The 22,856-nt window shown below is 43.0% G+C and overlaps 5 protein-coding genes across 13 annotated transcripts; all 5 read right to left on the bottom strand.

Moving 5' to 3' along the window:
* Positions 1-412: 412 nt before the first annotated feature.
* LOC141375548 (E3 ubiquitin-protein ligase RBBP6-like) lies at positions 413-2,459 on the bottom strand. 2 transcript variants are annotated; one of them, XM_073909962.1, is made up of 7 exons: positions 1,852-2,384; positions 1,562-1,658; positions 1,383-1,458; positions 1,155-1,243; positions 1,018-1,078; positions 776-915; positions 420-680 (listed from the first exon to the last, which is right to left on the bottom strand). In XM_073909962.1, the coding sequence occupies exons 1-7, from the start codon at positions 2,009-2,011 to the stop codon at positions 506-508; spliced, it is 798 nt and encodes a 265-aa protein (XP_073766063.1). In that variant the 5' UTR covers positions 2,012-2,384; the 3' UTR covers positions 420-505. The 2 variants fall into 2 exon arrangements, with proteins under 2 accessions (XP_073766064.1, XP_073766063.1); XM_073909963.1 differs by lacking the exon at positions 1,018-1,078 and having other exon boundaries at positions 413-680; positions 1,852-2,459.
* A 1,239-nt stretch (positions 2,460-3,698) lies between these two features.
* Positions 3,699-7,123, bottom strand: LOC141375547 (E3 ubiquitin-protein ligase RBBP6-like). 4 transcript variants are annotated; one of them, XM_073909959.1, is made up of 8 exons: positions 6,767-6,896; positions 6,563-6,702; positions 6,273-6,369; positions 6,094-6,169; positions 5,866-5,954; positions 5,729-5,789; positions 5,487-5,626; positions 3,705-5,391 (listed from the first exon to the last, which is right to left on the bottom strand). In XM_073909959.1, exons 2-8 carry the CDS (start codon positions 6,621-6,623, stop codon positions 5,217-5,219), a joined length of 699 nt encoding a protein of 232 aa, XP_073766060.1. In that variant the 5' UTR covers positions 6,624-6,702; positions 6,767-6,896; the 3' UTR covers positions 3,705-5,216. The 4 variants fall into 4 exon arrangements, with proteins under 4 accessions (XP_073766061.1, XP_073766060.1, XP_073766059.1 ...); XM_073909958.1 differs by having other exon boundaries at positions 6,563-7,110; XM_073909961.1 differs by lacking the exon at positions 5,729-5,789 and having other exon boundaries at positions 5,130-5,391; positions 6,767-6,898.
* A 2,707-nt stretch (positions 7,124-9,830) lies between these two features.
* LOC141375546 (E3 ubiquitin-protein ligase RBBP6-like) lies at positions 9,831-12,661 on the bottom strand. Of its 2 annotated transcripts, XM_073909956.1 has the most exons (7): positions 11,262-12,194; positions 10,972-11,068; positions 10,793-10,868; positions 10,565-10,653; positions 10,428-10,488; positions 10,186-10,325; positions 9,831-10,090 (listed from the first exon to the last, which is right to left on the bottom strand). In XM_073909956.1, the coding sequence occupies exons 1-7, from the start codon at positions 11,419-11,421 to the stop codon at positions 9,916-9,918; spliced, it is 798 nt and encodes a 265-aa protein (XP_073766057.1). In that variant the 5' UTR covers positions 11,422-12,194; the 3' UTR covers positions 9,831-9,915. The 2 variants fall into 2 exon arrangements, with proteins under 2 accessions (XP_073766057.1, XP_073766058.1); XM_073909957.1 differs by lacking the exon at positions 10,428-10,488 and having other exon boundaries at positions 11,262-12,661.
* A 1,868-nt stretch (positions 12,662-14,529) lies between these two features.
* Positions 14,530-16,825, bottom strand: LOC141375545 (E3 ubiquitin-protein ligase RBBP6-like). Of its 3 annotated transcripts, none has more exons than XM_073909953.1 (7): positions 15,947-16,488; positions 15,657-15,753; positions 15,478-15,553; positions 15,250-15,338; positions 15,113-15,173; positions 14,871-15,010; positions 14,530-14,775 (listed from the first exon to the last, which is right to left on the bottom strand). In XM_073909953.1, exons 1-7 carry the CDS (start codon positions 16,104-16,106, stop codon positions 14,601-14,603), a joined length of 798 nt encoding a protein of 265 aa, XP_073766054.1. In that variant the 5' UTR covers positions 16,107-16,488; the 3' UTR covers positions 14,530-14,600. The 3 variants fall into 3 exon arrangements, with proteins under 3 accessions (XP_073766054.1, XP_073766056.1, XP_073766055.1); XM_073909955.1 differs by having other exon boundaries at positions 15,849-16,309; XM_073909954.1 differs by lacking the exon at positions 15,113-15,173 and having other exon boundaries at positions 15,947-16,825.
* A 2,384-nt stretch (positions 16,826-19,209) lies between these two features.
* LOC141375542 (E3 ubiquitin-protein ligase RBBP6-like) lies at positions 19,210-21,849 on the bottom strand. 2 transcript variants are annotated; one of them, XM_073909945.1, is made up of 7 exons: positions 20,641-21,201; positions 20,351-20,447; positions 20,172-20,247; positions 19,944-20,032; positions 19,807-19,867; positions 19,565-19,704; positions 19,210-19,469 (listed from the first exon to the last, which is right to left on the bottom strand). In XM_073909945.1, the coding sequence occupies exons 1-7, from the start codon at positions 20,798-20,800 to the stop codon at positions 19,295-19,297; spliced, it is 798 nt and encodes a 265-aa protein (XP_073766046.1). In that variant the 5' UTR covers positions 20,801-21,201; the 3' UTR covers positions 19,210-19,294. The 2 variants fall into 2 exon arrangements, with proteins under 2 accessions (XP_073766046.1, XP_073766047.1); XM_073909946.1 differs by lacking the exon at positions 19,807-19,867 and having other exon boundaries at positions 20,641-21,849.
* Between the last annotated feature and the right edge of the window lie 1,007 nt (positions 21,850-22,856).

Here is a 22,856-nt window from a genome sequence, read left to right as displayed (position 1 = left end):
GCAGGTTCTGGGAGTAGATGAGCTTGTCACCGGTGTAGACTTTGACCGACTTGTGAAGTTACTCACAAGACCTCCGCTTATGGGACATTACCATTCAAATGAAACGTTTCCAGCAGAATATGACGCTTCAAAAAACTCCATCGGCACTGGTAACTATGAAAAACACGACTGAGCACTAATAGTGTACTCAACACTTTACACTGACATTTGAAGGATCACCTGACATTAAAGACTGAAGTAAGAACGCTGAAAAAAACCCATCAGATTTTAGCCCAGAAGAGTTTCTCTTTTCCTAAATTAAAGCAAAACTTCATGATATTGTGTTTATGAATTCATTCGTGTGTGTGTGTGTGTGTGTGTGTGTGTGTGTATGTGTGTGTTGCACTGCTGGAGTGAAGGTTAACCAGTCCACACAGTTCATGCGGCTATAATCTTTATTATCTTTTGTTAATAAACTATGTACAATATTTACACGTCGGCTCCAGGTCTCTTGGATGAAGGTCTCTCAGCGACGTGGTCTCTTCTGGTCGCCGCGCGTCTCTGGTGAAGATGGGGAGCGGGACCGTTTCCCTCCGGCGTCCCGGACCGAAGATGCCGCACCTGCTGAGGACGAGGAGGGCAAAGGCTCGGTCTGGCAGGAGAAGGACGGCCTCTTTCTCTTCTCAGCAGCATAGGCCTCACTGAACAGATCGAGCGCAAACACACACAAGCAGACATCATGTGAGATTTGGACAAACACTAGAACATGCGGCTATGCCAAGTACAGTTTACTCACGCGTCTATGATGGGAATGACGTATCGGCCGCTGCCGTCTATCATGACTCCCTTTCGGTCTGGGTCGTCCACCTCCAACAGGAAGCTGCGGGGAATCCCTGTGCTCTTCCGGATGCGCTTGTGCGGCGCGGAGCGGCTGCCCTGTGAATTGAGGAGTGACAGTCAAACTCTGAGCAAACAATCTGACTGATGAGGACAAGAGCTCAAGTTCACAGCAACCGTGAGCTTGGAAAACCCAGTTACCACATTAGTGGGGCAGTGCCTAATGTGGTGTCCCGGGATCCCAAGCAGCCTCATGGCCTCACTAGTGAACATCAGAACCATGAGAATCAGCTCAGACATCTCTCACAAAGCAAACCTGTCAGTGTCTGAACGCTCACCTGCTGGAGTAGTAGCACAGGCTGGACTGGTACATCACCGCTTTCAGCTTGTCCTCCTCTGACGCCTTTGCCTCAGCCAGATTCTCAGTCTGTTTCACAGGCATTTGCACATTTGAATCTTTTTCACCCTCAACCCTTCAAACAATCTCAAATTTCCCTAAGAAGCTGAGTGCGTGTGCGTATATTGTGTGCTTTACATTGCTATTGTGCTATTCATTTGTTCAATACCTTCAACAACTGCTCCAGTGAGAGGAGTGAAGGATCAGCTCTAGGTGAAGGTTCACGCCAGCGTCCAGCTTGATGTCTGCAAAACAAAGGAGCTTGTGTGACTAAAACACCAGGGACAGACCAGGAGTCTTCATATAACATCTAACAGAGGACGCGTGTGCTCATTTCACAGCACTTACCCAACAAATCTTCTGTTTGAGGACTTCAGTCCCGCCGTAGGGATCCGTCTGATGATGACCGACGTGTTTTTAGGGATGAGAGCATCATCTGTGTATTCTGACAGCAAAATAAAATCAGAATCAGCACATAATTATGGAGCACGGTATACTTTGAGAGCCATTAGCCTTTTAAAACAGCCAAAACATCCCTACATGTCAGCATCAGCACCACCTTACAGCTTCCAGAAGTGTCTGATGTAACGCATCTAATGTTAGCGTAGAACAGTTGAAGTGTCTTTTCCTCAACTCACCTTCATCAGTCTGGGCGTTGCTGATCTTCAGCTGGCAGAACTTCAGCCTCTTGCTCCTCATGATCTGCCGCTTCAGCTCCCCCGCGCTGATGTTGAGGCCTTCAAACTGGAGCGAGTCGTAGGTGAGTCGACTCTGGAACCTGTAGTGAACACAAGACATACTGAACACAAACACAAAGCACAGCGTAATAAAAAGGGTCAAACCTGAGTGATGGGAACAGCAGGCGATCAATCGACGTATCCAACGATCAATAATATCGATAATCTGGAAAAATTGTCACGGAGGACGCAGAGATCAGATGCCAATCGACACAGCGAGATTCAAACAACAGCCACAGGACGGTTGTCATGGATGCTGATGATGAACACGTGACGCATGCGCTGTACAACTTCCGGCAATATTATCATTATTAATATTAATTTTATTGATAGTAGTAGTAAAATCATTGCGATAAGTATAATAAAATAAACAGCAGAACAGTTGGCCATCTCTGAATAATACACAGCGACGTTTCCCTGCACGAACGATTCAGGCCTTCGCCAAGAAGACTCGGGTGAGTCGATGATTCAGGGATTGATTCAACTGTCCGTTCATCCTATTGGCTTCTTTGGCTGAATGAATCGTTCAATGCTTTACTCAAATAAAGCGGCCTCTTGCTGCCACCTATTGGGGGTTTGCTTTTTTGTTTTCAAAAGTACTTTGACACTTTTTTAAAGGCACCTTTAAGTTCATTTTTGCACAAAAGCTCGTCTCTGTGCGTTCCAAATGGTTTGAAATTTCCTTAGCACATGGTTTTCTTGATGCGTTTGAAATTTTCAATGTAAATCCACTCGTACTTGCATTTGATCTTTATTATGCCTTAAAATCAAAACTATACTAAAGGTGTCTTATCCAAATGCAGATTTTCATTCAAAACGTTATGACAGAACCATATTACTTTACAGTGGCCCATGGATATATATATATATATATATATATATATATATATATATATATATATATGTGTGTGTGTGTGTTGCTTGTTTCTTATTTACCCATGCAGTGACTTTTAGGCATAAATACTATGTAGGCTTGCTAAAGGGTTGCATGAGAAATGTCATCATCGTGAGAGCTTGACTTTTTTTTTGTCGCTGCCTTTAGTTGTGGTGAAATGAGATGCATCATGTCGTTTATCTGTTTGTGCAGTCTGTACCTTCATTTCTGAATCGTGTGGCATCGTACTTGAAGCCAAGTCATTTAGCCCAAGGCATAGTTGTCTTAGAATGAGTAGTTTGCTGATCAAATTCCACATTTTGATGAGGCAAAACACATCTTGGATGTTTTAATTACTATTTTAGGTGAAAAACAAAACAATGAGATTTGTGTAAAATCTAAAGTTAACCAAGTCCAGCCCGCCATCTTGTCCTGCCTCTCAGTTCTCTTAAGCCTTGGGCCGGCTCTGTGAAGTGGCCTCTTTTGGGCTCATCATTGAAGACCGGACGAGCTGCAACATTTCGTTCTGCCAGGTTCTGGGAGTAGATGAGCATGTCATCGCTCTAGACTATGGTCAACTTGTGAAGTTACTCATACACCTCCGCTCATGGCATATTACCATTAAAATGAAACTTTTCCAGCAGAATATGACGCTCTAAAAAAAAAAAACTCCATCGGCACTGGTAACTATGAAAAACACGACTGAGCACTAATGGTACACTCAACAATTTACACTGACATTTGAAGGATCACCTGACATTAAAGACTGACGTAAGAACGCTGGAGGAACATCAAATTTTAACACGGAAGAGTTTTTTTTGTCTCTCTCAAATTAAAGCAATATTTCTTAATCTTGTTGTTTTTTTTTTTTTTTACTGTACAGTTGCCCCAGGTGTTTATCAGGTGTGATGCCTGCTCATCTGACCTTTGACCTCGGCACTCAACTGCTGCCAGTTTTCTTTCAATGCCATGAGATTTCTGAATTCTACATGCAGGAACCGATGCATTCCTTTTTTTTTTTTTAAACAAAACAGATATGGCAGACACGGCCAAACATTGAAACTTTGGAGGGCATTGAGGGGAAAAAAAAAGCACAATATCATCAAGGGGAATAAAAGGTTTGATCAAAGCGTGCGTTTACACACGTTCATTTAAATATGGACAAAACCAACATTGGGTTAATTTTGTTATTAGATTTAAAATGCACGGACCCTATTTGACCCAGTGTTCATATATACATATGTTTTTATGAATGAATATTTTTGCATATAAAAGATAATAAAAGACTGACTAGACAGATTAGATAGTTTAATAGACAGATTGACACGTGTAGTCATTCGTTCCTGTGTATTTGATGACTAGCTTCCAGCAGTATCTGGCTGCAGACTTGCATGCAATCTGAGACACAAAGCACTCAGCGGAGCTAGTGAGGTCACTGTGAGAGGCGGGGTTAGGGGTGCACACTCACTGACAGCCTAGATTTAGCCTGGTTTTAACCAAGCCGTCTATTAGACTTTTAACCCTTATGTATTGTTCATATTGTTCAAGTGGCTGTTTTTTGCCCCCAATGACCTCCATTATAACTAAACTTGTTTTAATTGCAAAGCCATGACACCAGATAGTAACTCATTCTTTATTGTTGGTGGTTTCCCTGTTGGGATGAGATAAAATGAGTCATTTTTACTTTTGATGGTCAGTTGGCACCTTTAAACACCCCAAAAAAATGCTTGCTGGGATGGTACCAAGAGGCTGTGCTCACTTCTGGACAGAGGGGGTGTAGACTTGCAGCTAGTGCCGATAAGTGGTGCAGACGCTGAGGCTGTTCTGTATGCGAGTGTTGAGGTTTTGAAACATCAGCTGACAACGTGTAGGTAGAGAGTAGCAGGTTCTGGGAGTAGATGAGCTTGTCACCGGTGTAGACTTTGACCGACTTGTGAAGTTACTCACAAGACCTCCGCTTATGGGACATTACCATTCAAATGAAACGTTTCCAGCAGAATATGACGCTTCAAAAAACTCCATCGGCACTGGTAACTATGAAAAACACGACTGAGCACTAATAGTGTACTCAACACTTTACACTGACATTTGAAGGATCACCTGACATTAAAGACTGAAGTAAGAACGCTGAAAAAAACCCATCAGATTTTAGCCCAGAAGAGTTTCTCTTTTCCTAAATTAAAGCAAAACTTCATGATATTGTGTTTATGAATTCATTCGTGTGTGTGTGTGTGTGTGTGTGTGTGTGTGTGTGTGTATGTGTGTGTTGCACTGCTGGAGTGAAGGTTAACCAGTCCACACAGTTCATGCGGCTATAATCTTTATTATCTTTTATTAATAAACTATGTACAATATTTACACGTCGGCTCCAGGTCTCTTGGATGAAGGTCTCTCAGCGACGTGGTCTCTTCTGGTCGCCGCGCGTCTCTGGTGAAGATGGGGAGCGGGACCGTTTCCCTCCGGCGTCCCGGACCGAAGATGCCGCACCTGCTGAGGACGAGGAGGGCAAAGGCTCGGTCTGGCAGGAGAAGGACGGCCTCTTTCTCTTCTCAGCAGCATAGGCCTCACTGAACAGATCGAGCGCAAACACACACAAGCAGACATCATGTGAGATTTGGACAAACACTAGAACATGCGGCTATGCCAAGTACAGTTTACTCACGCGTCTATGATGGGAATGACGTATCGGCCGCTGCCGTCTATCATGACTCCCTTTCGGTCTGGGTCGTCCACCTCCAACAGGAAGCTGCGGGGAATCCCTGTGCTCTTCCGGATGCGCTTGTGCGGCGCGGAGCGGCTGCCCTGTGAATTGAGGAGTGACAGTCAAACTCTGAGCAAACAATCTGACTGATGAGGACAAGAGCTCAAGTTCACAGCAACCGTGAGCTTGGAAAACCCAGTTACCACATTAGTGGGGCAGTGCCTAATGTGGTGTCCCGGGATCCCAAGCAGCCTCATGGCCTCACTAGTGAACATCAGAACCATGAGAATCAGCTCAGACATCTCTCACAAAGCAAACCTGTCAGTGTCTGAACGCTCACCTGCTGGAGTAGTAGCACAGGCTGGACTGGTACATCACCGCTTTCAGCTTGTCCTCCTCTGACGCCTTTGCCTCAGCCAGATTCTCAGTCTGTTTCACAGGCATTTGCACATTTGAATCTTTTTCACCCTCAACCCTTCAAACAATCTCAAATCTCCCTAAGAAGCTGAGTGCGTGTGCGTATATTGTGTGCTTTACATTGCTATTGTGCTATTCATTTGTTCAATACCTTCAACAACTGCTCCAGTGAGAGGAGTGAAGGATCAGCTCTAGGTGAAGGTTCACGCCAGCGTCCAGCTTGATGTCTGCAAAACAAAGGAGCTTGTGTGACTAAAACACCAGGGACAGACCAGGAGTCTTCATATAACATCTAACAGAGGACGCGTGTGCTCATTTCACAGCACTTACCCAACAAATCTTCTGTTTGAGGACTTCAGTCCCGCCGCAGGGATCCGTCTGATGATGACCGACGTGTTTTTAGGGATGAGAGCATCATCTGTGTATTCTGACAGCAAAATAAAATCAGAATCAGCACATAATTATGGAGCACGGTATACTTTGAGAGCCATTAGCCTTTTAAAACAGCCAAAACATCCCTACATGTCAGCATCAGCACCACCTTACAGCTTCCAGAAGTGTCTGATGTAACGCATCTAATGTTAGCGTAGAACAGTTGAAGTGTCTTTTCCTCAACTCACCTTCATCAGTCTGGGCGTTGCTGATCTTCAGCTGGCAGAACTTCAGCCTCTTGCTCCTCATGATCTGCCGCTTCAGCTCCCCCGCGCTGATGTTGAGGCCTTCAAACTGGAGCGAGTCGTAGGTGAGTCGACTCTGGAACCTGTATTGAACACAAGACATACTGAACACAAACACAAAGCACAGCGTAATAAAAAGGGTCAAACCTGAGTGATGGGAACAGCAGGCGATCAATCGACGTATCCAACGATCAATAATATCGATAATCTGGAAAAATTGTCACGGAGGACGCAGAGATCAGATGCCAATCGACACAGCGAGATTCAAACAACAGCCACAGGACGGTTGTCATGGATGCTGATGATGAACACGTGACGCATGCGCTGTACAACTTCCGGCAATATTATCATTATTAATATTAATTTTATTGATAGTAGTAGTAAAATCATTGCGATAAGTATAATAAAATAAACAGCAGAACAGTTGGCCATCTCTGAATAATACACAGCGACGTTTCCCTGCACGAACGATTCAGGCCTTCGCCAAGAAGACTCGGGTGAGTCGATGATTCAGGGATTGATTCAACTGTCCGTTCATCCTATTGGCTTCTTTGGCTGAATGAATCGTTCAATGCTTTACTCAAATAAAGCGGCCTCTTGCTGCCACCTATTGGGGGTTTGCTTTTTTGTTTTCAAAAGTACTTTGACACTTTTTTAAAGGCACCTTTAAGTTCATTTTTGCACAAAAGCTCGTCTCTGTGCGTTCCAAATGGTTTGAAATTTCCTTAGCACATGGTTTTCTTGATGCGTTTGAAATTTTCAATGTAAATCCACTCGTACTTGCATTTGATCTTTATTATGCCTTAAAATCAAAACTATACTAAAGGTGTCTTATCCAAATGCAGATTTTCATTCAAAACGTTATGACAGAACCATATTACTTTACAGTGGCCCATGGATATATATATATATATATATATATATATATGTGTGTGTGTGTGTGTTGCTTGTTTCTTATTTACCCATGCAGTGACTTTTAGGCATAAATACTATGTAGGCTTGCTAAAGGGTTGCATGAGAAATGTCATCATCGTGAGAGCTTGACTTTTTTTTTGTCGCTGCCTTTAGTTGTGGTGAAATGAGATGCATCATGTCGTTTATCTGTTTGTGCAGTCTGTACCTTCATTTCTGAATCGTGTGGCATCGTACTTGAAGCCAAGTCATTTAGCCCAAGGCATAGTTGTCTTAGAATGAGTAGTTTGCTGATCAAATTCCACATTTTGATGAGGCAAAACACATCTTGGATGTTTTAATTACTATTTTAGGTGAAAAACAAAACAATGAGATTTGTGTAAAATCTAAAGTTAACCAAGTCCAGCCCGCCATCTTGTCCTGCCTCTCAGTTCTCTTAAGCCTTGGGCCGGCTCTGTGAAGTGGCCTCTTTTGGGCTCATCATTGAAGACCGGACGAGCTGCAACATTTCGTTCTGCCAGGTTCTGGGAGTAGATGAGCATGTCATCGCTCTAGACTATGGTCAACTTGTGAAGTTACTCATACACCTCCGCTCATGGCATATTACCATTAAAATGAAACTTTTCCAGCAGAATATGACGCTCTAAAAAAAAAAAACTCCATCGGCACTGGTAACTATGAAAAACACGACTGAGCACTAATGGTACACTCAACAATTTACACTGACATTTGAAGGATCACCTGACATTAAAGACTGACGTAAGAACGCTGGAGGAACATCAAATTTTAACACGGAAGAGTTTTTTTTGTCTCTCTCAAATTAAAGCAATATTTCTTAATCTTGTTGTTTTTTTTTTTTTTTACTGTACAGTTGCCCCAGGTGTTTATCAGGTGTGATGCCTGCTCATCTGACCTTTGACCTCGGCACTCAACTGCTGCCAGTTTTCTTTCAATGCCATGAGATTTCTGAATTCTACATGCAGGAACCGATGCATTCCTTTTTTTTTTTTTAAACAAAACAGATATGGCAGACACGGCCAAACATTGAAACTTTGGAGGGCATTGAGGGGGAAAAAAAAGCACAATATCATCAAGGGGAATAAAAGGTTTGATCAAAGCGTGCGTTTACACACGTTCATTTAAATATGGACAAAACCAACATTGGGTTAATTTTGTTATTAGATTTAAAATGCACGGACCCTATTTGACCCAGTGTTCATATATACATATGTTTTTATGAATGAATATTTTTGCATATAAAAGATAATAAAAGACTGACTAGACAGATTAGATAGTTTAATAGACAGATTGACACGTGTAGTCATTCGTTCCTGTGTATTTGATGACTAGCTTCCAGCAGTATCTGGCTGCAGACTTGCATGCAATCTGAGACACAAAGCACTCAGCGGAGCTAGTGAGGTCACTGTGAGAGGCGGGGTTAGGGGTGCACACTCACTGACAGCCTAGATTTAGCCTGGTTTTAACCAAGCCGTCTATTAGACTTTTAACCCTTATGTATTGTTCATATTGTTCAAGTGGCTGTTTTTTGCCCCCAATGACCTCCATTATAACTAAACTTGTTTTAATTGCAAAGCCATGACACCAGATAGTAACTCATTCTTTATTGTTGGTGGTTTCCCTGTTGGGATGAGATAAAATGAGTCATTTTTACTTTTGATGGTCAGTTGGCACCTTTAAACACCCCAAAAAAATGCTTGCTGGGATGGTACCAAGAGGCTGTGCTCACTTCTGGACAGAGGGGGTGTAGACTTGCAGCTAGTGCCGATAAGTGGTGCAGACGCTGAGGCTGTTCTGTATGCGAGTGTTGAGGTTTTGAAACATCAGCTGACAACGTGTAGGTAGAGAGTAGCAGGTTCTGGGAGTAGATGAGCTTGTCACCGGTGTAGACTTTGACCGACTTGTGAAGTTACTCACAAGACCTCCGCTTATGGGACATTACCATTCAAATGAAACGTTTCCAGCAGAATATGACGCTTCAAAAAACTCCATCGGCACTGGTAACTATGAAAAACACGACTGAGCACTAATAGTGTACTCAACACTTTACACTGACATTTGAAGGATCACCTGACATTAAAGACTGAAGTAAGAACGCTGAAAAAAACCCATCAGATTTTAGCCCAGAAGAGTTTCTCTTTTCCTAAATTAAAGCAAAACTTCATGATATTGTGTTTATGAATTCATTCGTGTGTGTGTGTGTGTGTGTGTGTGTGTGTGTGTGTGTGTGTATGTGTGTGTTGCACTGCTGGAGTGAAGGTTAACCAGTCCACACAGTTCATGCGGCTATAATCTTTATTATCTTTTATTAATAAACTATGTACAATATTTACACGTCGGCTCCAGGTCTCTTGGATGAAGGTCTCTCAGCGACGTGGTCTCTTCTGGTCGCCGCGCGTCTCTGGTGAAGATGGGGAGCGGGACCGTTTCCCTCCGGCGTCCCGGACCGAAGATGCCGCACCTGCTGAGGACGAGGAGGGCAAAGGCTCGGTCTGGCAGGAGAAGGACGGCCTCTTTCTCTTCTCAGCAGCATAGGCCTCACTGAACAGATCGAGCGCAAACACACACAAGCAGACATCATGTGAGATTTGGACAAACACTAGAACATGCGGCTATGCCAAGTACAGTTTACTCACGCGTCTATGATGGGAATGACGTATCGGCCGCTGCCGTCTATCATGACTCCCTTTCGGTCTGGGTCGTCCACCTCCAACAGGAAGCTGCGGGGAATCCCTGTGCTCTTCCGGATGCGCTTGTGCGGCGCGGAGCGGCTGCCCTGTGAATTGAGGAGTGACAGTCAAACTCTGAGCAAACAATCTGACTGATGAGGACAAGAGCTCAAGTTCACAGCAACCGTGAGCTTGGAAAACCCAGTTACCACATTAGTGGGGCAGTGCCTAATGTGGTGTCCCGGGATCCCAAGCAGCCTCATGGCCTCACTAGTGAACATCAGAACCATGAGAATCAGCTCAGACATCTCTCACAAAGCAAACCTGTCAGTGTCTGAACGCTCACCTGCTGGAGTAGTAGCACAGGCTGGACTGGTACATCACCGCTTTCAGCTTGTCCTCCTCTGACGCCTTTGCCTCAGCCAGATTCTCAGTCTGTTTCACAGGCATTTGCACATTTGAATCTTTTTCACCCTCAACCCTTCAAACAATCTCAAATCTCCCTAAGAAGCTGAGTGCGTGTGCGTATATTGTGTGCTTTACATTGCTATTGTGCTATTCATTTGTTCAATACCTTCAACAACTGCTCCAGTGAGAGGAGTGAAGGATCAGCTCTAGGTGAAGGTTCACGCCAGCGTCCAGCTTGATGTCTGCAAAACAAAGGAGCTTGTGTGACTAAAACACCAGGGACAGACCAGGAGTCTTCATATAACATCTAACAGAGGACGCGTGTGCTCATTTCACAGCACTTACCCAACAAATCTTCTGTTTGAGGACTTCAGTCCCGCCGCAGGGATCCGTCTGATGATGACCGACGTGTTTTTAGGGATGAGAGCATCATCTGTGTATTCTGACAGCAAAATAAAATCAGAATCAGCACATAATTATGGAGCACGGTATACTTTGAGAGCCATTAGCCTTTTAAAACAGCCAAAACATCCCTACATGTCAGCATCAGCACCACCTTACAGCTTCCAGAAGTGTCTGATGTAACGCATCTAATGTTAGCGTAGAACAGTTGAAGTGTCTTTTCCTCAACTCACCTTCATCAGTCTGGGCGTTGCTGATCTTCAGCTGGCAGAACTTCAGCCTCTTGCTCCTCATGATCTGCCGCTTCAGCTCCCCCGCGCTGATGTTGAGGCCTTCAAACTGGAGCGAGTCGTAGGTGAGTCGACTCTGGAACCTGTAGTGAACACAAGACATACTGAACACAAACACAAAGCACAGCGTAATAAAAAGGGTCAAACCTGAGTGATGGGAACAGCAGGCGATCAATCGACGTATCCAACGATCAATAATATCGATAATCTGGAAAAATTGTCACGGAGGACGCAGAGATCAGATGCCAATCGACACAGCGAGATTCAAACAACAGCCACAGGACGGTTGTCATGGATGCTGATGATGAACACGTGACGCATGCGCTGTACAACTTCCGGCAATATTATCATTATTAATATTAATTTTATTGATAGTAGTAGTAAAATCATTGCGATAAGTATAATAAAATAAACAGCAGAACAGTTGGCCATCTCTGAATAATACACAGCGACGTTTCCCTGCACGAACGATTCAGGCCTTCGCCAAGAAGACTCGGGTGAGTCGATGATTCAGGGATTGATTCAACTGTCCGTTCATCCTATTGGCTTCTTTGGCTGAATGAATCGTTCAATGCTTTACTCAAATAAAGCGGCCTCTTGCTGCCACCTATTGGGGGTTTGCTTTTTTGTTTTCAAAAGTACTTTGACACTTTTTTAAAGGCACCTTTAAGTTCATTTTTGCACAAAAGCTCGTCTCTGTGCGTTCCAAATGGTTTGAAATTTCCTTAGCACATGGTTTTCTTGATGCGTTTGAAATTTTCAATGTAAATCCACTCGTACTTGCATTTGATCTTTATTATGCCTTAAAATCAAAACTATACTAAAGGTGTCTTATCCAAATGCAGATTTTCATTCAAAACGTTATGACAGAACCATATTACTTTACAGTGGCCCATGGATATATATATATATATATATATATATATATATATATGTGTGTGTGTGTGTTGCTTGTTTCTTATTTACCCATGCAGTGACTTTTAGGCATAAATACTATGTAGGCTTGCTAAAGGGTTGCATGAGAAATGTCATCATCGTGAGAGCTTGACTTTTTTTTTGTCGCTGCCTTTAGTTGTGGTGAAATGAGATGCATCATGTCGTTTATCTGTTTGTGCAGTCTGTACCTTCATTTCTGAATCGTGTGGCATCGTACTTGAAGCCAAGTCATTTAGCCCAAGGCATAGTTGTCTTAGAATGAGTAGTTTGCTGATCAAATTCCACATTTTGATGAGGCAAAACACATCTTGGATGTTTTAATTACTATTTTAGGTGAAAAACAAAACAATGAGATTTGTGTAAAATCTAAAGTTAACCAAGTCCAGCCCGCCATCTTGTCCTGCCTCTCAGTTCTCTTAAGCCTTGGGCCGGCTCTGTGAAGTGGCCTCTTTTGGGCTCATCATTGAAGACCGGACGAGCTGCAACATTTCGTTCTGCCAGGTTCTGGGAGTAGATGAGCATGTCATCGCTCTAGACTATGGTCAACTTGTGAAGTTACTCATACACCTCCGCTCATGGCATATTACCATTAAAATGAAACTTTTCCAGCAGAATATGACGCTCTAAAAAAAAAAACTCCATCGGCACTGGTAACTATGAAAAACACGACTGAGCACTAATGGTACACTCAACAATTTACACTGACATTTGAAGGATCACCTGACATTAAAGACTGACATAAGAACGCTGGAGGAACATCAAATTTTAACACGGAAGAGTTTTTTTTGTCTCTCTCAAATTAAAGCAATATTTCTTAATCTTGTTGTTTTTTTTTTTTTTTACTGTACAGTTGCCCCAGGTGTTTATCAGGTGTGATGCCTGCTCATCTGACCTTTGACCTCGGCACTCAACTGCTGCCAGTTTTCTTTCAATGCCATGAGATTTCTGAATTCTACATGCAGGAACCGATGCATTCCTTTTTTTTTTTTTTAAACAAAACAGATATGGCAGACACGGCCAAACATTGAAACTTTGGAGGGCATTGAGGGGAAAAAAAAGCACAATATCATCAAGGGGAATAAAAGGTTTGATCAAAGCGTGCGTTTACACACGTTCATTTAAATATGGACAAAACCAACATTGGGTTAATTTTGTTATTAGATTTAAAATGCACGGACCCTATTTGACCCAGTGTTCATATATACATATGTTTTTATGAATGAATATTTTTGCATATAAAAGATAATAAAAGACTGACTAGACAGATTAGATAGTTTAATAGACAGATTGACACGTGTAGTCATTCGTTCCTGTGTATTTGATGACTAGCTTCCAGCAGTATCTGGCTGCAGACTTGCATGCAATCTGAGACACAAAGCACTCAGCGGAGCTAGTGAGGTCACTGTGAGAGGCGGGGTTAGGGGTGCACACTCACTGACAGCCTAGATTTAGCCTGGTTTTAACCAAGCCGTCTATTAGACTTTTAACCCTTATGTATTGTTCATATTGTTCAAGTGGCTGTTTTTTGCCCCCAATGACCTCCATTATAACTAAACTTGTTTTAATTGCAAAGCCATGACACCAGATAGTAACTCATTCTTTATTGTTGGTGGTTTCCCTGTTGGGATGAGATAAAATGAGTCATTTTTACTTTTGATGGTCAGTTGGCACCTTTAAACACCCCAAAAAAATGCTTGCTGGGATGGTACCAAGAGGCTGTGCTCACTTCTGGACAGAGGGGGTGTAGACTTGCAGCTAGTGCCGATAAGTGGTGCAGACGCTGAGGCTGTTCTGTATGCGAGTGTTGAGGTTTTGAAACATCAGCTGACAACGTGTAGGTAGAGAGTAGCAGGTTCTGGGAGTAGATGAGCTTGTCACCGGTGTAGACTTTGACCGACTTGTGAAGTTACTCACAAGACCTCCGCTTATGGGACATTACCATTCAAATGAAACGTTTCCAGCAGAATATGACGCTTCAAAAAACTCCATCGGCACTGGTAACTATGAAAAACACGACTGAGCACTAATAGTGTACTCAACACTTTACACTGACATTTGAAGGATCACCTGACATTAAAGACTGAAGTAAGAACGCTGAAAAAAACCCATCAGATTTTAGCCCAGAAGAGTTTCTCTTTTCCTAAATTAAAGCAAAACTTCATGATATTGTGTTTATGAATTCATTCGTGTGTGTGTGTGTGTGTGTGTGTGTATGTGTGTGTTGCACTGCTGGAGTGAAGGTTAACCAGTCCACACAGTTCATGCGGCTATAATCTTTATTATTTTTATTAATAAACTATGTACAATATTTACACGTCGGCTCCAGGTCTCTTGGATGAAGGTCTCTCAGCGACGTGGTCTCTTCTGGTCGCCGCGCGTCTCTGGTGAAGATGGGGAGCGGGACCGTTTCCCTCCGGCGTCCCGGACCGAAGATGCCGCACCTGCTGAGGACGAGGAGGGCAAAGGCTCGGTCTGGCAGGAGAAGGACGGCCTCTTTCTCTTCTCAGCAGCATAGGCCTCACTGAACAGATCGAGCGCAAACACACACAAGCAGACATCATGTGAGATTTGGACAAACACTAGAACATGCGGCTATGCCAAGTACAGTTTACTCACGCGTCTATGATGGGAATGACGTATCGGCCGCTGCCGTCTATCATGACTCCCTTTCGGTCTGGGTCGTCCACCTCCAACAGGAAGCTGCGGGGAATCCCTGTGCTCTTCCGGATGCGCTTGTGCGGCGCGGAGCGGCTGCCCTGTGAATTGAGGAGTGACAGTCAAACTCTGAGCAAACAATCTGACTGATGAGGACAAGAGCTCAAGTTCACAGCAACCGTGAGCTTGGAAAACCCAGTTACCACATTAGTGGGGCAGTGCCTAATGTGGTGTCCCGGGATCCCAAGCAGCCTCATGGCCTCACTAGTGAACATCAGAACCATGAGAATCAGCTCAGACATCTCTCACAAAGCAAACCTGTCAGTGTCTGAACGCTCACCTGCTGGAGTAGTAGCACAGGCTGGACTGGTACATCACCGCTTTCAGCTTGTCCTCCTCTGACGCCTTTGCCTCAGCCAGATTCTCAGTCTGTTTCACAGGCATTTGCACATTTGAATCTTTTTCACCCTCAACCCTTCAAACAATCTCAAATCTCCCTAAGAAGCTGAGTGCGTGTGCGTATATTGTGTGCTTTACATTGCTATTGTGCTATTCATTTGTTCAATACCTTCAACAACTGCTCCAGTGAGAGGAGTGAAGGATCAGCTCTAGGTGAAGGTTCACGCCAGCGTCCAGCTTGATGTCTGCAAAACAAAGGAGCTTGTGTGACTAAAACACCAGGGACAGACCAGGAGTCTTCATATAACATCTAACAGAGGACGCGTGTGCTCATTTCACAGCACTTACCCAACAAATCTTCTGTTTGAGGACTTCAGTCCCGCCGCAGGGATCCGTCTGATGATGACCGACGTGTTTTTAGGGATGAGAGCATCATCTGTGTATTCTGACAGCAAAATAAAATCAGAATCAGCACATAATTATGGAGCACGGTATACTTTGAGAGCCATTAGCCTTTTAAAACAGCCAAAACATCCCTACATGTCAGCATCAGCACCACCTTACAGCTTCCAGAAGTGTCTGATGTAACGCATCTAATGTTAGCGTAGAACAGTTGAAGTGTCTTTTCCTCAACTCACCTTCATCAGTCTGGGCGTTGCTGATCTTCAGCTGGCAGAACTTCAGCCTCTTGCTCCTCATGATCTGCCGCTTCAGCTCCCCCGCGCTGATGTTGAGGCCTTCAAACTGGAGCGAGTCGTAGGTGAGTCGACTCTGGAACCTGTAGTGAACACAAGACATACTGAACACAAACACAAAGCACAGCGTAATAAAAAGGGTCAAACCTGAGTGATGGGAACAGCAGGCGATCAATCGACGTATCCAACGATCAATAATATCGATAATCTGGAAAAATTGTCACGGAGGACGCAGAGATCAGATGCCAATCGACACAGCGAGATTCAAACAACAGCCACAGGACGGTTGTCATGGATGCTGATGATGAACACGTGACGCATGCGCTGTACAACTTCCGGCAATATTATCATTATTAATATTAATTTTATTGATAGTAGTAGTAAAATCATTGCGATAAGTATAATAAAATAAACAGCAGAACAGTTGGCCATCTCTGAATAATACACAGCGACGTTTCCCTGCACGAACGATTCAGGCCTTCGCCAAGAAGACTCGGGTGAGTCGATGATTCAGGGATTGATTCAACTGTCCGTTCATCCTATTGGCTTCTTTGGCTGAATGAATCGTTCAATGCTTTACTCAAATAAAGCGGCCTCTTGCTGCCACCTATTGGGGGTTTGCTTTTTTGTTTTCAAAAGTACTTTGACACTTTTTTAAAGGCACCTTTAAGTTCATTTGTGCACAAAAGCTCGTCTCTGTGCGTTCCAAATGGTTTGAAATTTCCTTAGCACATGGTTTTCTTGATGCGTTTGAAATTTTCAATGTAAATCCACTCGTACTTGCATTTGATCTTTATTATGCCTTAAAATCAAAACTATACTAAAGGTGTCTTATCCAAATGCAGATTTTCATTCAAAACGTTATGACAGAACCATATTACTTTACAGTGGCCCATGGATATATATATATATATATATATATATATATATATATATATATGTGTGTGTGTGTGTTGCTTGTTTCTTATTTACCCATGCAGTGACTTTTAGGCATAAATACTATGTAGGCTTGCTAAAGGGTTGCATGAGAAATGTCATCATCGTGAGAGCTTGACTTTTTTTTTGTCGCTGCCTTTAGTTGTGGTGAAATGAGATGCATCATGTCGTTTATCTGTTTGTGCAGTCTGTACCTTCATTTCTGAATCGTGTGGCATCGTACTTGAAGCCAAGTAATTTAGCCCAAGGCATAGTTGTCTTAGAATGAGTAGTTTGCTGATCAAATTCCACATTTTGATGAGGCAAAACACATCTTGGATGTTTTAATTACTATTTTAGGTGAAAAACAAAACAATGAGATTTGTGTAAAATCTAAAGTTAACCAAGTCCAGCCCGCCATCTTGTCCTGCCTCTCAGTTCTCTTAAGCCTTGGGCCGGCTCTGTGAAGTGGCCTCTTTTGGGCTCATCATTGAAGACCGGACGAGCTGCAACATTTCGTTCTGCCAGGTTCTGGGAGTAGATGAGCATGTCATCGCTCTAGACTATGGTCAACTTGTGAAGTTACTCATACACCTCCGCTCATGGCATATTACCATTAAAATGAAACTTTTCCAGCAGAATATGACGCTCTAAAAAAAAAAAACTCCATCGGCACTGGTAACTATGAAAAACACGACTGAGCACTAATGGTACACTCAACAATTTACACTGACATTTGAAGGATCACCTGACATTAAAGACTGACGTAAGAACGCTGGAGGAACATCAAATTTTAACACGGAAGAGTTTTTTTTGTCTCTCTCAAATTAAAGCAATATTTCTTAATCTTGTTGTTTTTTTTTTTTTTTACTGTACAGTTGCCCCAGGTGTTTATCAGGTGTGATGCCTGCTCATCTGACCTTTGACCTCGGCACTCAACTGCTGCCAGTTTTCTTTCAATGCCATGAGATTTCTGAATTCTACATGCAGGAACCGATGCATTCCTTTTTTTTTTTTTAAACAAAACAGATATGGCAGACACGGCCAAACATTGAAACTTTGGAGGGCATTGAGGGGAAAAAAAAGCACAATATCATCAAGGGGAATAAAAGGTTTGATCAAAGCGTGCGTTTACACACGTTCATTTAAATATGGACAAAACCAACATTGGGTTAATTTTGTTATTAGATTTAAAATGCACGGACCCTATTTGACCCAGTGTTCATATATACATATGTTTTTATGAATGAATATTTTTGCATATAAAAGATAATAAAAGACTGACTAGACAGATTAGATAGTTTAATAGACAGATTGACACGTGTAGTCATTCGTTCCTGTGTATTTGATGACTAGCTTCCAGCAGTATCTGGCTGCAGACTTGCATGCAATCTGAGACACAAAGCACTCAGCGGAGCTAGTGAGGTCACTGTGAGAGGCGGGGTTAGGGGTGCACACTCACTGACAGCCTAGATTTAGCCTGGTTTTAACCAAGCCGTCTATTAGACTTTTAACCCTTATGTATTGTTCATATTGTTCAAGTGGCTGTTTTTTGCCCCCAATGACCTCCATTATAACTAAACTTGTTTTAATTGCAAAGCCATGACACCAGATAGTAACTCATTCTTTATTGTTGGTGGTTTCCCTGTTGGGATGAGATAAAATGAGTCATTTTTACTTTTGATGGTCAGTTGGCACCTTTAAACACCCCAAAAAAATGCTTGCTGGGATGGTACCAAGAGGCTGTGCTCACTTCTGGACAGAGGGGGTGTAGACTTGCAGCTAGTGCCGATAAGTGGTGCAGACGCTGAGGCTGTTCTGTATGCGAGTGTTGAGGTTTTGAAACATCAGCTGACAACGTGTAGGTAGAGAGTAGCAGGTTCTGGGAGTAGATGAGCTTGTCACCGGTGTAGACTTTGACCGACTTGTGAAGTTACTCACAAGACCTCCGCTTATGGGACATTACCATTCAAATGAAACGTTTCCAGCAGAATATGACGCTTCAAAAAACTCCATCGGCACTGGTAACTATGAAAAACACGACTGAGCACTAATAGTGTACTCAACACTTTACACTGACATTTGAAGGATCACCTGACATTAAAGACTGAAGTAAGAACGCTGAAAAAAACCCATCAGATTTTAGCCCAGAAGAGTTTCTCTTTTCCTAAATTAAAGCAAAACTTCATGATATTGTGTTTATGAATTCATTCGTGTGTGTGTGTGTGTGTGTGTGTGTGTGTGTGTGTGTTGCACTGCTGGAGTGAAGGTTAACCAGTCCACACAGTTCATGCGGCTATAATCTTTATTATCTTTTATTAATAAACTATGTACAATATTTACACGTCGGCTCCAGGTCTCTTGGATGAAGGTCTCTCAGCGACGTGGTCTCTTCTGGTCGCCGCGCGTCTCTGGTGAAGATGGGGAGCGGGACCGTTTCCCTCCGGCGTCCCGGACCGAAGATGCCGCACCTGCTGAGGACGAGGAGGGCAAAGGCTCGGTCTGGCAGGAGAAGGACGGCCTCTTTCTCTTCTCAGCAGCATAGGCCTCACTGAACAGATCGAGCGCAAACACACACAAGCAGACATCATGTGAGATTTGGACAAACACTAGAACATGCGGCTATGCCAAGTACAGTTTACTCACGCGTCTATGATGGGAATGACGTATCGGCCGCTGCCGTCTATCATGACTCCCTTTCGGTCTGGGTCGTCCACCTCCAACAGGAAGCTGCGGGGAATCCCTGTGCTCTTCCGGATGCGCTTGTGCGGCGCGGAGCGGCTGCCCTGTGAATTGAGGAGTGACAGTCAAACTCTGAGCAAACAATCTGACTGATGAGGACAAGAGCTCAAGTTCACAGCAACCGTGAGCTTGGAAAACCCAGTTACCACATTAGTGGGGCAGTGCCTAATGTGGTGTCCCGGGATCCCAAGCAGCCTCATGGCCTCACTAGTGAACATCAGAACCATGAGAATCAGCTCAGACATCTCTCACAAAGCAAACCTGTCAGTGTCTGAACGCTCACCTGCTGGAGTAGTAGCACAGGCTGGACTGGTACATCACCGCTTTCAGCTTGTCCTCCTCTGACGCCTTTGCCTCAGCCAGATTCTCAGTCTGTTTCACAGGCATTTGCACATTTGAATCTTTTTCACCCTCAACCCTTCAAACAATCTCAAATCTCCCTAAGAAGCTGAGTGCGTGTGCGTATATTGTGTGCTTTACATTGCTATTGTGCTATTCATTTGTTCAATACCTTCAACAACTGCTCCAGTGAGAGGAGTGAAGGATCAGCTCTAGGTGAAGGTTCACGCCAGCGTCCAGCTTGATGTCTGCAAAACAAAGGAGCTTGTGTGACTAAAACACCAGGGACAGACCAGGAGTCTTCATATAACATCTAACAGAGGACGCGTGTGCTCATTTCACAGCACTTACCCAACAAATCTTCTGTTTGAGGACTTCAGTCCCGCCGCAGGGATCCGTCTGATGATGACCGACGTGTTTTTAGGGATGAGAGCATCATCTGTGTATTCTGACAGCAAAATAAAATCAGAATCAGCACATAATTATGGAGCACGGTATACTTTGAGAGCCATTAGCCTTTTAAAACAGCCAAAACATCCCTACATGTCAGCATCAGCACCACCTTACAGCTTCCAGAAGTGTCTGATGTAACGCATCTAATGTTAGCGTAGAACAGTTGAAGTGTCTTTTCCTCAACTCACCTTCATCAGTCTGGGCGTTGCTGATCTTCAGCTGGCAGAACTTCAGCCTCTTGCTCCTCATGATCTGCCGCTTCAGCTCCCCCGCGCTGATGTTGAGGCCTTCAAACTGGAGCGAGTCGTAGGTGAGTCGACTCTGGAACCTGTAGTGAACACAAGACATACTGAACACAAACACAAAGCACAGCGTAATAAAAAGGGTCAAACCTGAGTGATGGGAACAGCAGGCGATCAATCGACGTATCCAACGATCAATAATATCGATAATCTGGAAAAATTGTCACGGAGGACGCAGAGATCAGATGCCAATCGACACAGCGAGATTCAAACAACAGCCACAGGACGGTTGTCATGGATGCTGATGATGAACACGTGACGCATGCGCTGTACAACTTCCGGCAATATTATCATTATTAATATTAATTTTATTGATAGTAGTAGTAAAATCATTGCGATAAGTATAATAAAATAAACAGCAGAACAGTTGGCCATCTCTGAATAATACACAGCGACGTTTCCCTGCACGAACGATTCAGGCCTTCGCCAAGAAGACTCGGGTGAGTCAATAGGTGCGTTCGACATGAAGCTCAGCTGCAGCCGGTGATCAACGAGATTAGCCGAGCGCAGGCGGGGGAGAAGTTGAAAACGGAGCCGTCAAGACGGACAGCTGGACACTTCGGGACTCAAAGTTGCTGCAGTCATGATGACCGATTACATGGCGTCATCATAATTTTTTTGTTATTTTAATTTATAACAACAAAACATTTACAAATAAAACAGAATACAGTTTCTACAAACTGTTGTTCCTTTTTAAACAATAAGAGAGAATTATGAATAAAATATATAACAAATGCATGAGAGAAATAAGAGGAAATGAGAGGTTAATATAAACATAAAAACGAACAGGTCTATTAAATACAAAGCAATACGCATAAATTCTAGGAGTTAAACATCAACCTTTAGGCTAATACTTCTTGTTTGAATATGCTAAAAAAGGGTTTACATATATGTACATTTATAGATAGGAAAATTTCCAATGTAGAAAGCAAAACAAGGTGTTTTGATTAGGTCTTAATAAATGACATCATTTTGGATAATGAATGAATTTTCAAAAAAGCATTTTAATTCAAAAAGATTGTGTTGAAAAGAACAAAAGGTAAAATAAGTGAGCTATGTAGAAGTTTCCAAGAAAGAGCAGGTAGCCTTTAAACTGCTAGACAGGAAATAAAATAGATATTTATATTATAATAATAAAACCATTTTATAATTATTTAATAAAATAGTTCATGGGGATGAATGCAGTAAATAGTCTGTATAAAAAAGTTAAAAATAAACCTGCGCAAACAAGCTAACCTTTATAACCAGATTATTTAACAAAAGATGATTACTGTAGTAAAATATTTGTAGTCTTTTAATAAGCAAGATGTGTACAGGATAGAGAGGGTGTGAAAAGTGAATTGTTTGTTTTGAAACTTTTGAATTGAAATTTGTCCAATTATAAACCCGAAATACACGTGTTTGTTGTCATGTGGTGAACTCGGCCAATCGTGTAATATCGGTGTCGTCATCAGAGCTCCTGCAGTCGATCTTCAGAAGCTGCACGGTCTGAGTTTGCCGTCTGATCTCGGAGCGCTGTCGCGGTACTTTGATGCCACATGTGACAGTCACATGGCGTCGGCGCAGCATCAATCCGGACAAGATTTCTAACCAGCATGCACCGCTTTAAGACAGATTTCGATCGATCTGCGCAGCGCTGCATGAAGTCGAACGCACCTGATGATTCAGGGATTGATTCAACTGTCCGTTCATCCTATTGGCTTCTTTGGCTGAATGAATCGTTCAATGCTTTACTCAAATAAAGCGGCCTCTTGCTGCCACCTATTGGGGGTTTGCTTTTTTGTTTTCAAAAGTACTTTGACACTTTTTTAAAGGCACCTTTAAGTTCATTTTTGCACAAAAGCTCGTCTCTGTGCGTTCCAAATGGTTTGAAATTTCCTTAGCACATGGTTTTCTTGATGCGTTTGAAATTTTCAATGTAAATCCACTCGTACTTGCATTTGATCTTTATTATGCCTTAAAATCAAAACTATACTAAAGGTGTCTTATCCAAATGCAGATTTTCATTCAAAACGTTATGACAGAACCATATTACTTTACAGTGGCCCATGGATATATATATATATGTGTGTGTGTGTGTGTTGCTTGTTTCTTATTTACCC

Source organism: Danio rerio, chromosome 8 (genome assembly GCF_049306965.1).
Source record: "Danio rerio strain Tuebingen ecotype United States chromosome 8, GRCz12tu, whole genome shotgun sequence".
NCBI lineage: Eukaryota > Metazoa > Chordata > Actinopteri > Cypriniformes > Danionidae > Danio > Danio rerio.
Note: the sequence above shows the minus strand (reverse complement) of the source record. Positions and strands in the feature narration are given on the sequence as shown.

Bases quoted from the DNA above. Each gene is read 5' to 3' on its own strand.
- LOC141375548 (XM_073909962.1), bottom strand. From the start codon at position 2,011: ATGTCTTGTGTTCACTACAGGTTCCAGAGTCGACTCACCTACGACTCG. The intron at 1,079-1,154 runs GTGAGCGTTCAG...GATGTTCACTAG, and splicing joins CTGTGCTACTACTCCAGCAG to TGAGGCCATGAGGCTGCTTG. The intron at 681-775 runs GTGAGTAAACTG...CGATCTGTTCAG, and splicing joins GTCATTCCCATCATAGACGC to TGAGGCCTATGCTGCTGAGA.
- LOC141375547 (XM_073909958.1), bottom strand. From the start codon at position 6,722: ATGTCTTGTGTTCAATACAGGTTCCAGAGTCGACTCACCTACGACTCG. The intron at 5,955-6,093 runs GTATTGAACAAA...CCTGTGAAACAG, and splicing joins CACTGGAGCAGTTGTTGAAG to ACTGAGAATCTGGCTGAGGC. The intron at 5,392-5,486 runs GTGAGTAAACTG...CGATCTGTTCAG, and splicing joins GTCATTCCCATCATAGACGC to TGAGGCCTATGCTGCTGAGA.
- LOC141375546 (XM_073909956.1), bottom strand. From the start codon at position 11,421: ATGTCTTGTGTTCACTACAGGTTCCAGAGTCGACTCACCTACGACTCG. The intron at 10,489-10,564 runs GTGAGCGTTCAG...GATGTTCACTAG, and splicing joins CTGTGCTACTACTCCAGCAG to TGAGGCCATGAGGCTGCTTG. The intron at 10,326-10,427 runs GTAACTGGGTTT...CTCAATTCACAG, and splicing joins GGCACTGCCCCACTAATGTG to GGCAGCCGCTCCGCGCCGCA.
- LOC141375542 (XM_073909945.1), bottom strand. From the start codon at position 20,800: ATGTCTTGTGTTCACTACAGGTTCCAGAGTCGACTCACCTACGACTCG. The intron at 20,248-20,350 runs GTAAGTGCTGTG...TTTGTTTTGCAG, and splicing joins TCAAACAGAAGATTTGTTGG to ACATCAAGCTGGACGCTGGC. The intron at 19,470-19,564 runs GTGAGTAAACTG...CGATCTGTTCAG, and splicing joins GTCATTCCCATCATAGACGC to TGAGGCCTATGCTGCTGAGA.
- LOC141375545 (XM_073909953.1), bottom strand. From the start codon at position 16,106: ATGTCTTGTGTTCACTACAGGTTCCAGAGTCGACTCACCTACGACTCG. The intron at 15,174-15,249 runs GTGAGCGTTCAG...GATGTTCACTAG, and splicing joins CTGTGCTACTACTCCAGCAG to TGAGGCCATGAGGCTGCTTG. The intron at 14,776-14,870 runs GTGAGTAAACTG...CGATCTGTTCAG, and splicing joins GTCATTCCCATCATAGACGC to TGAGGCCTATGCTGCTGAGA.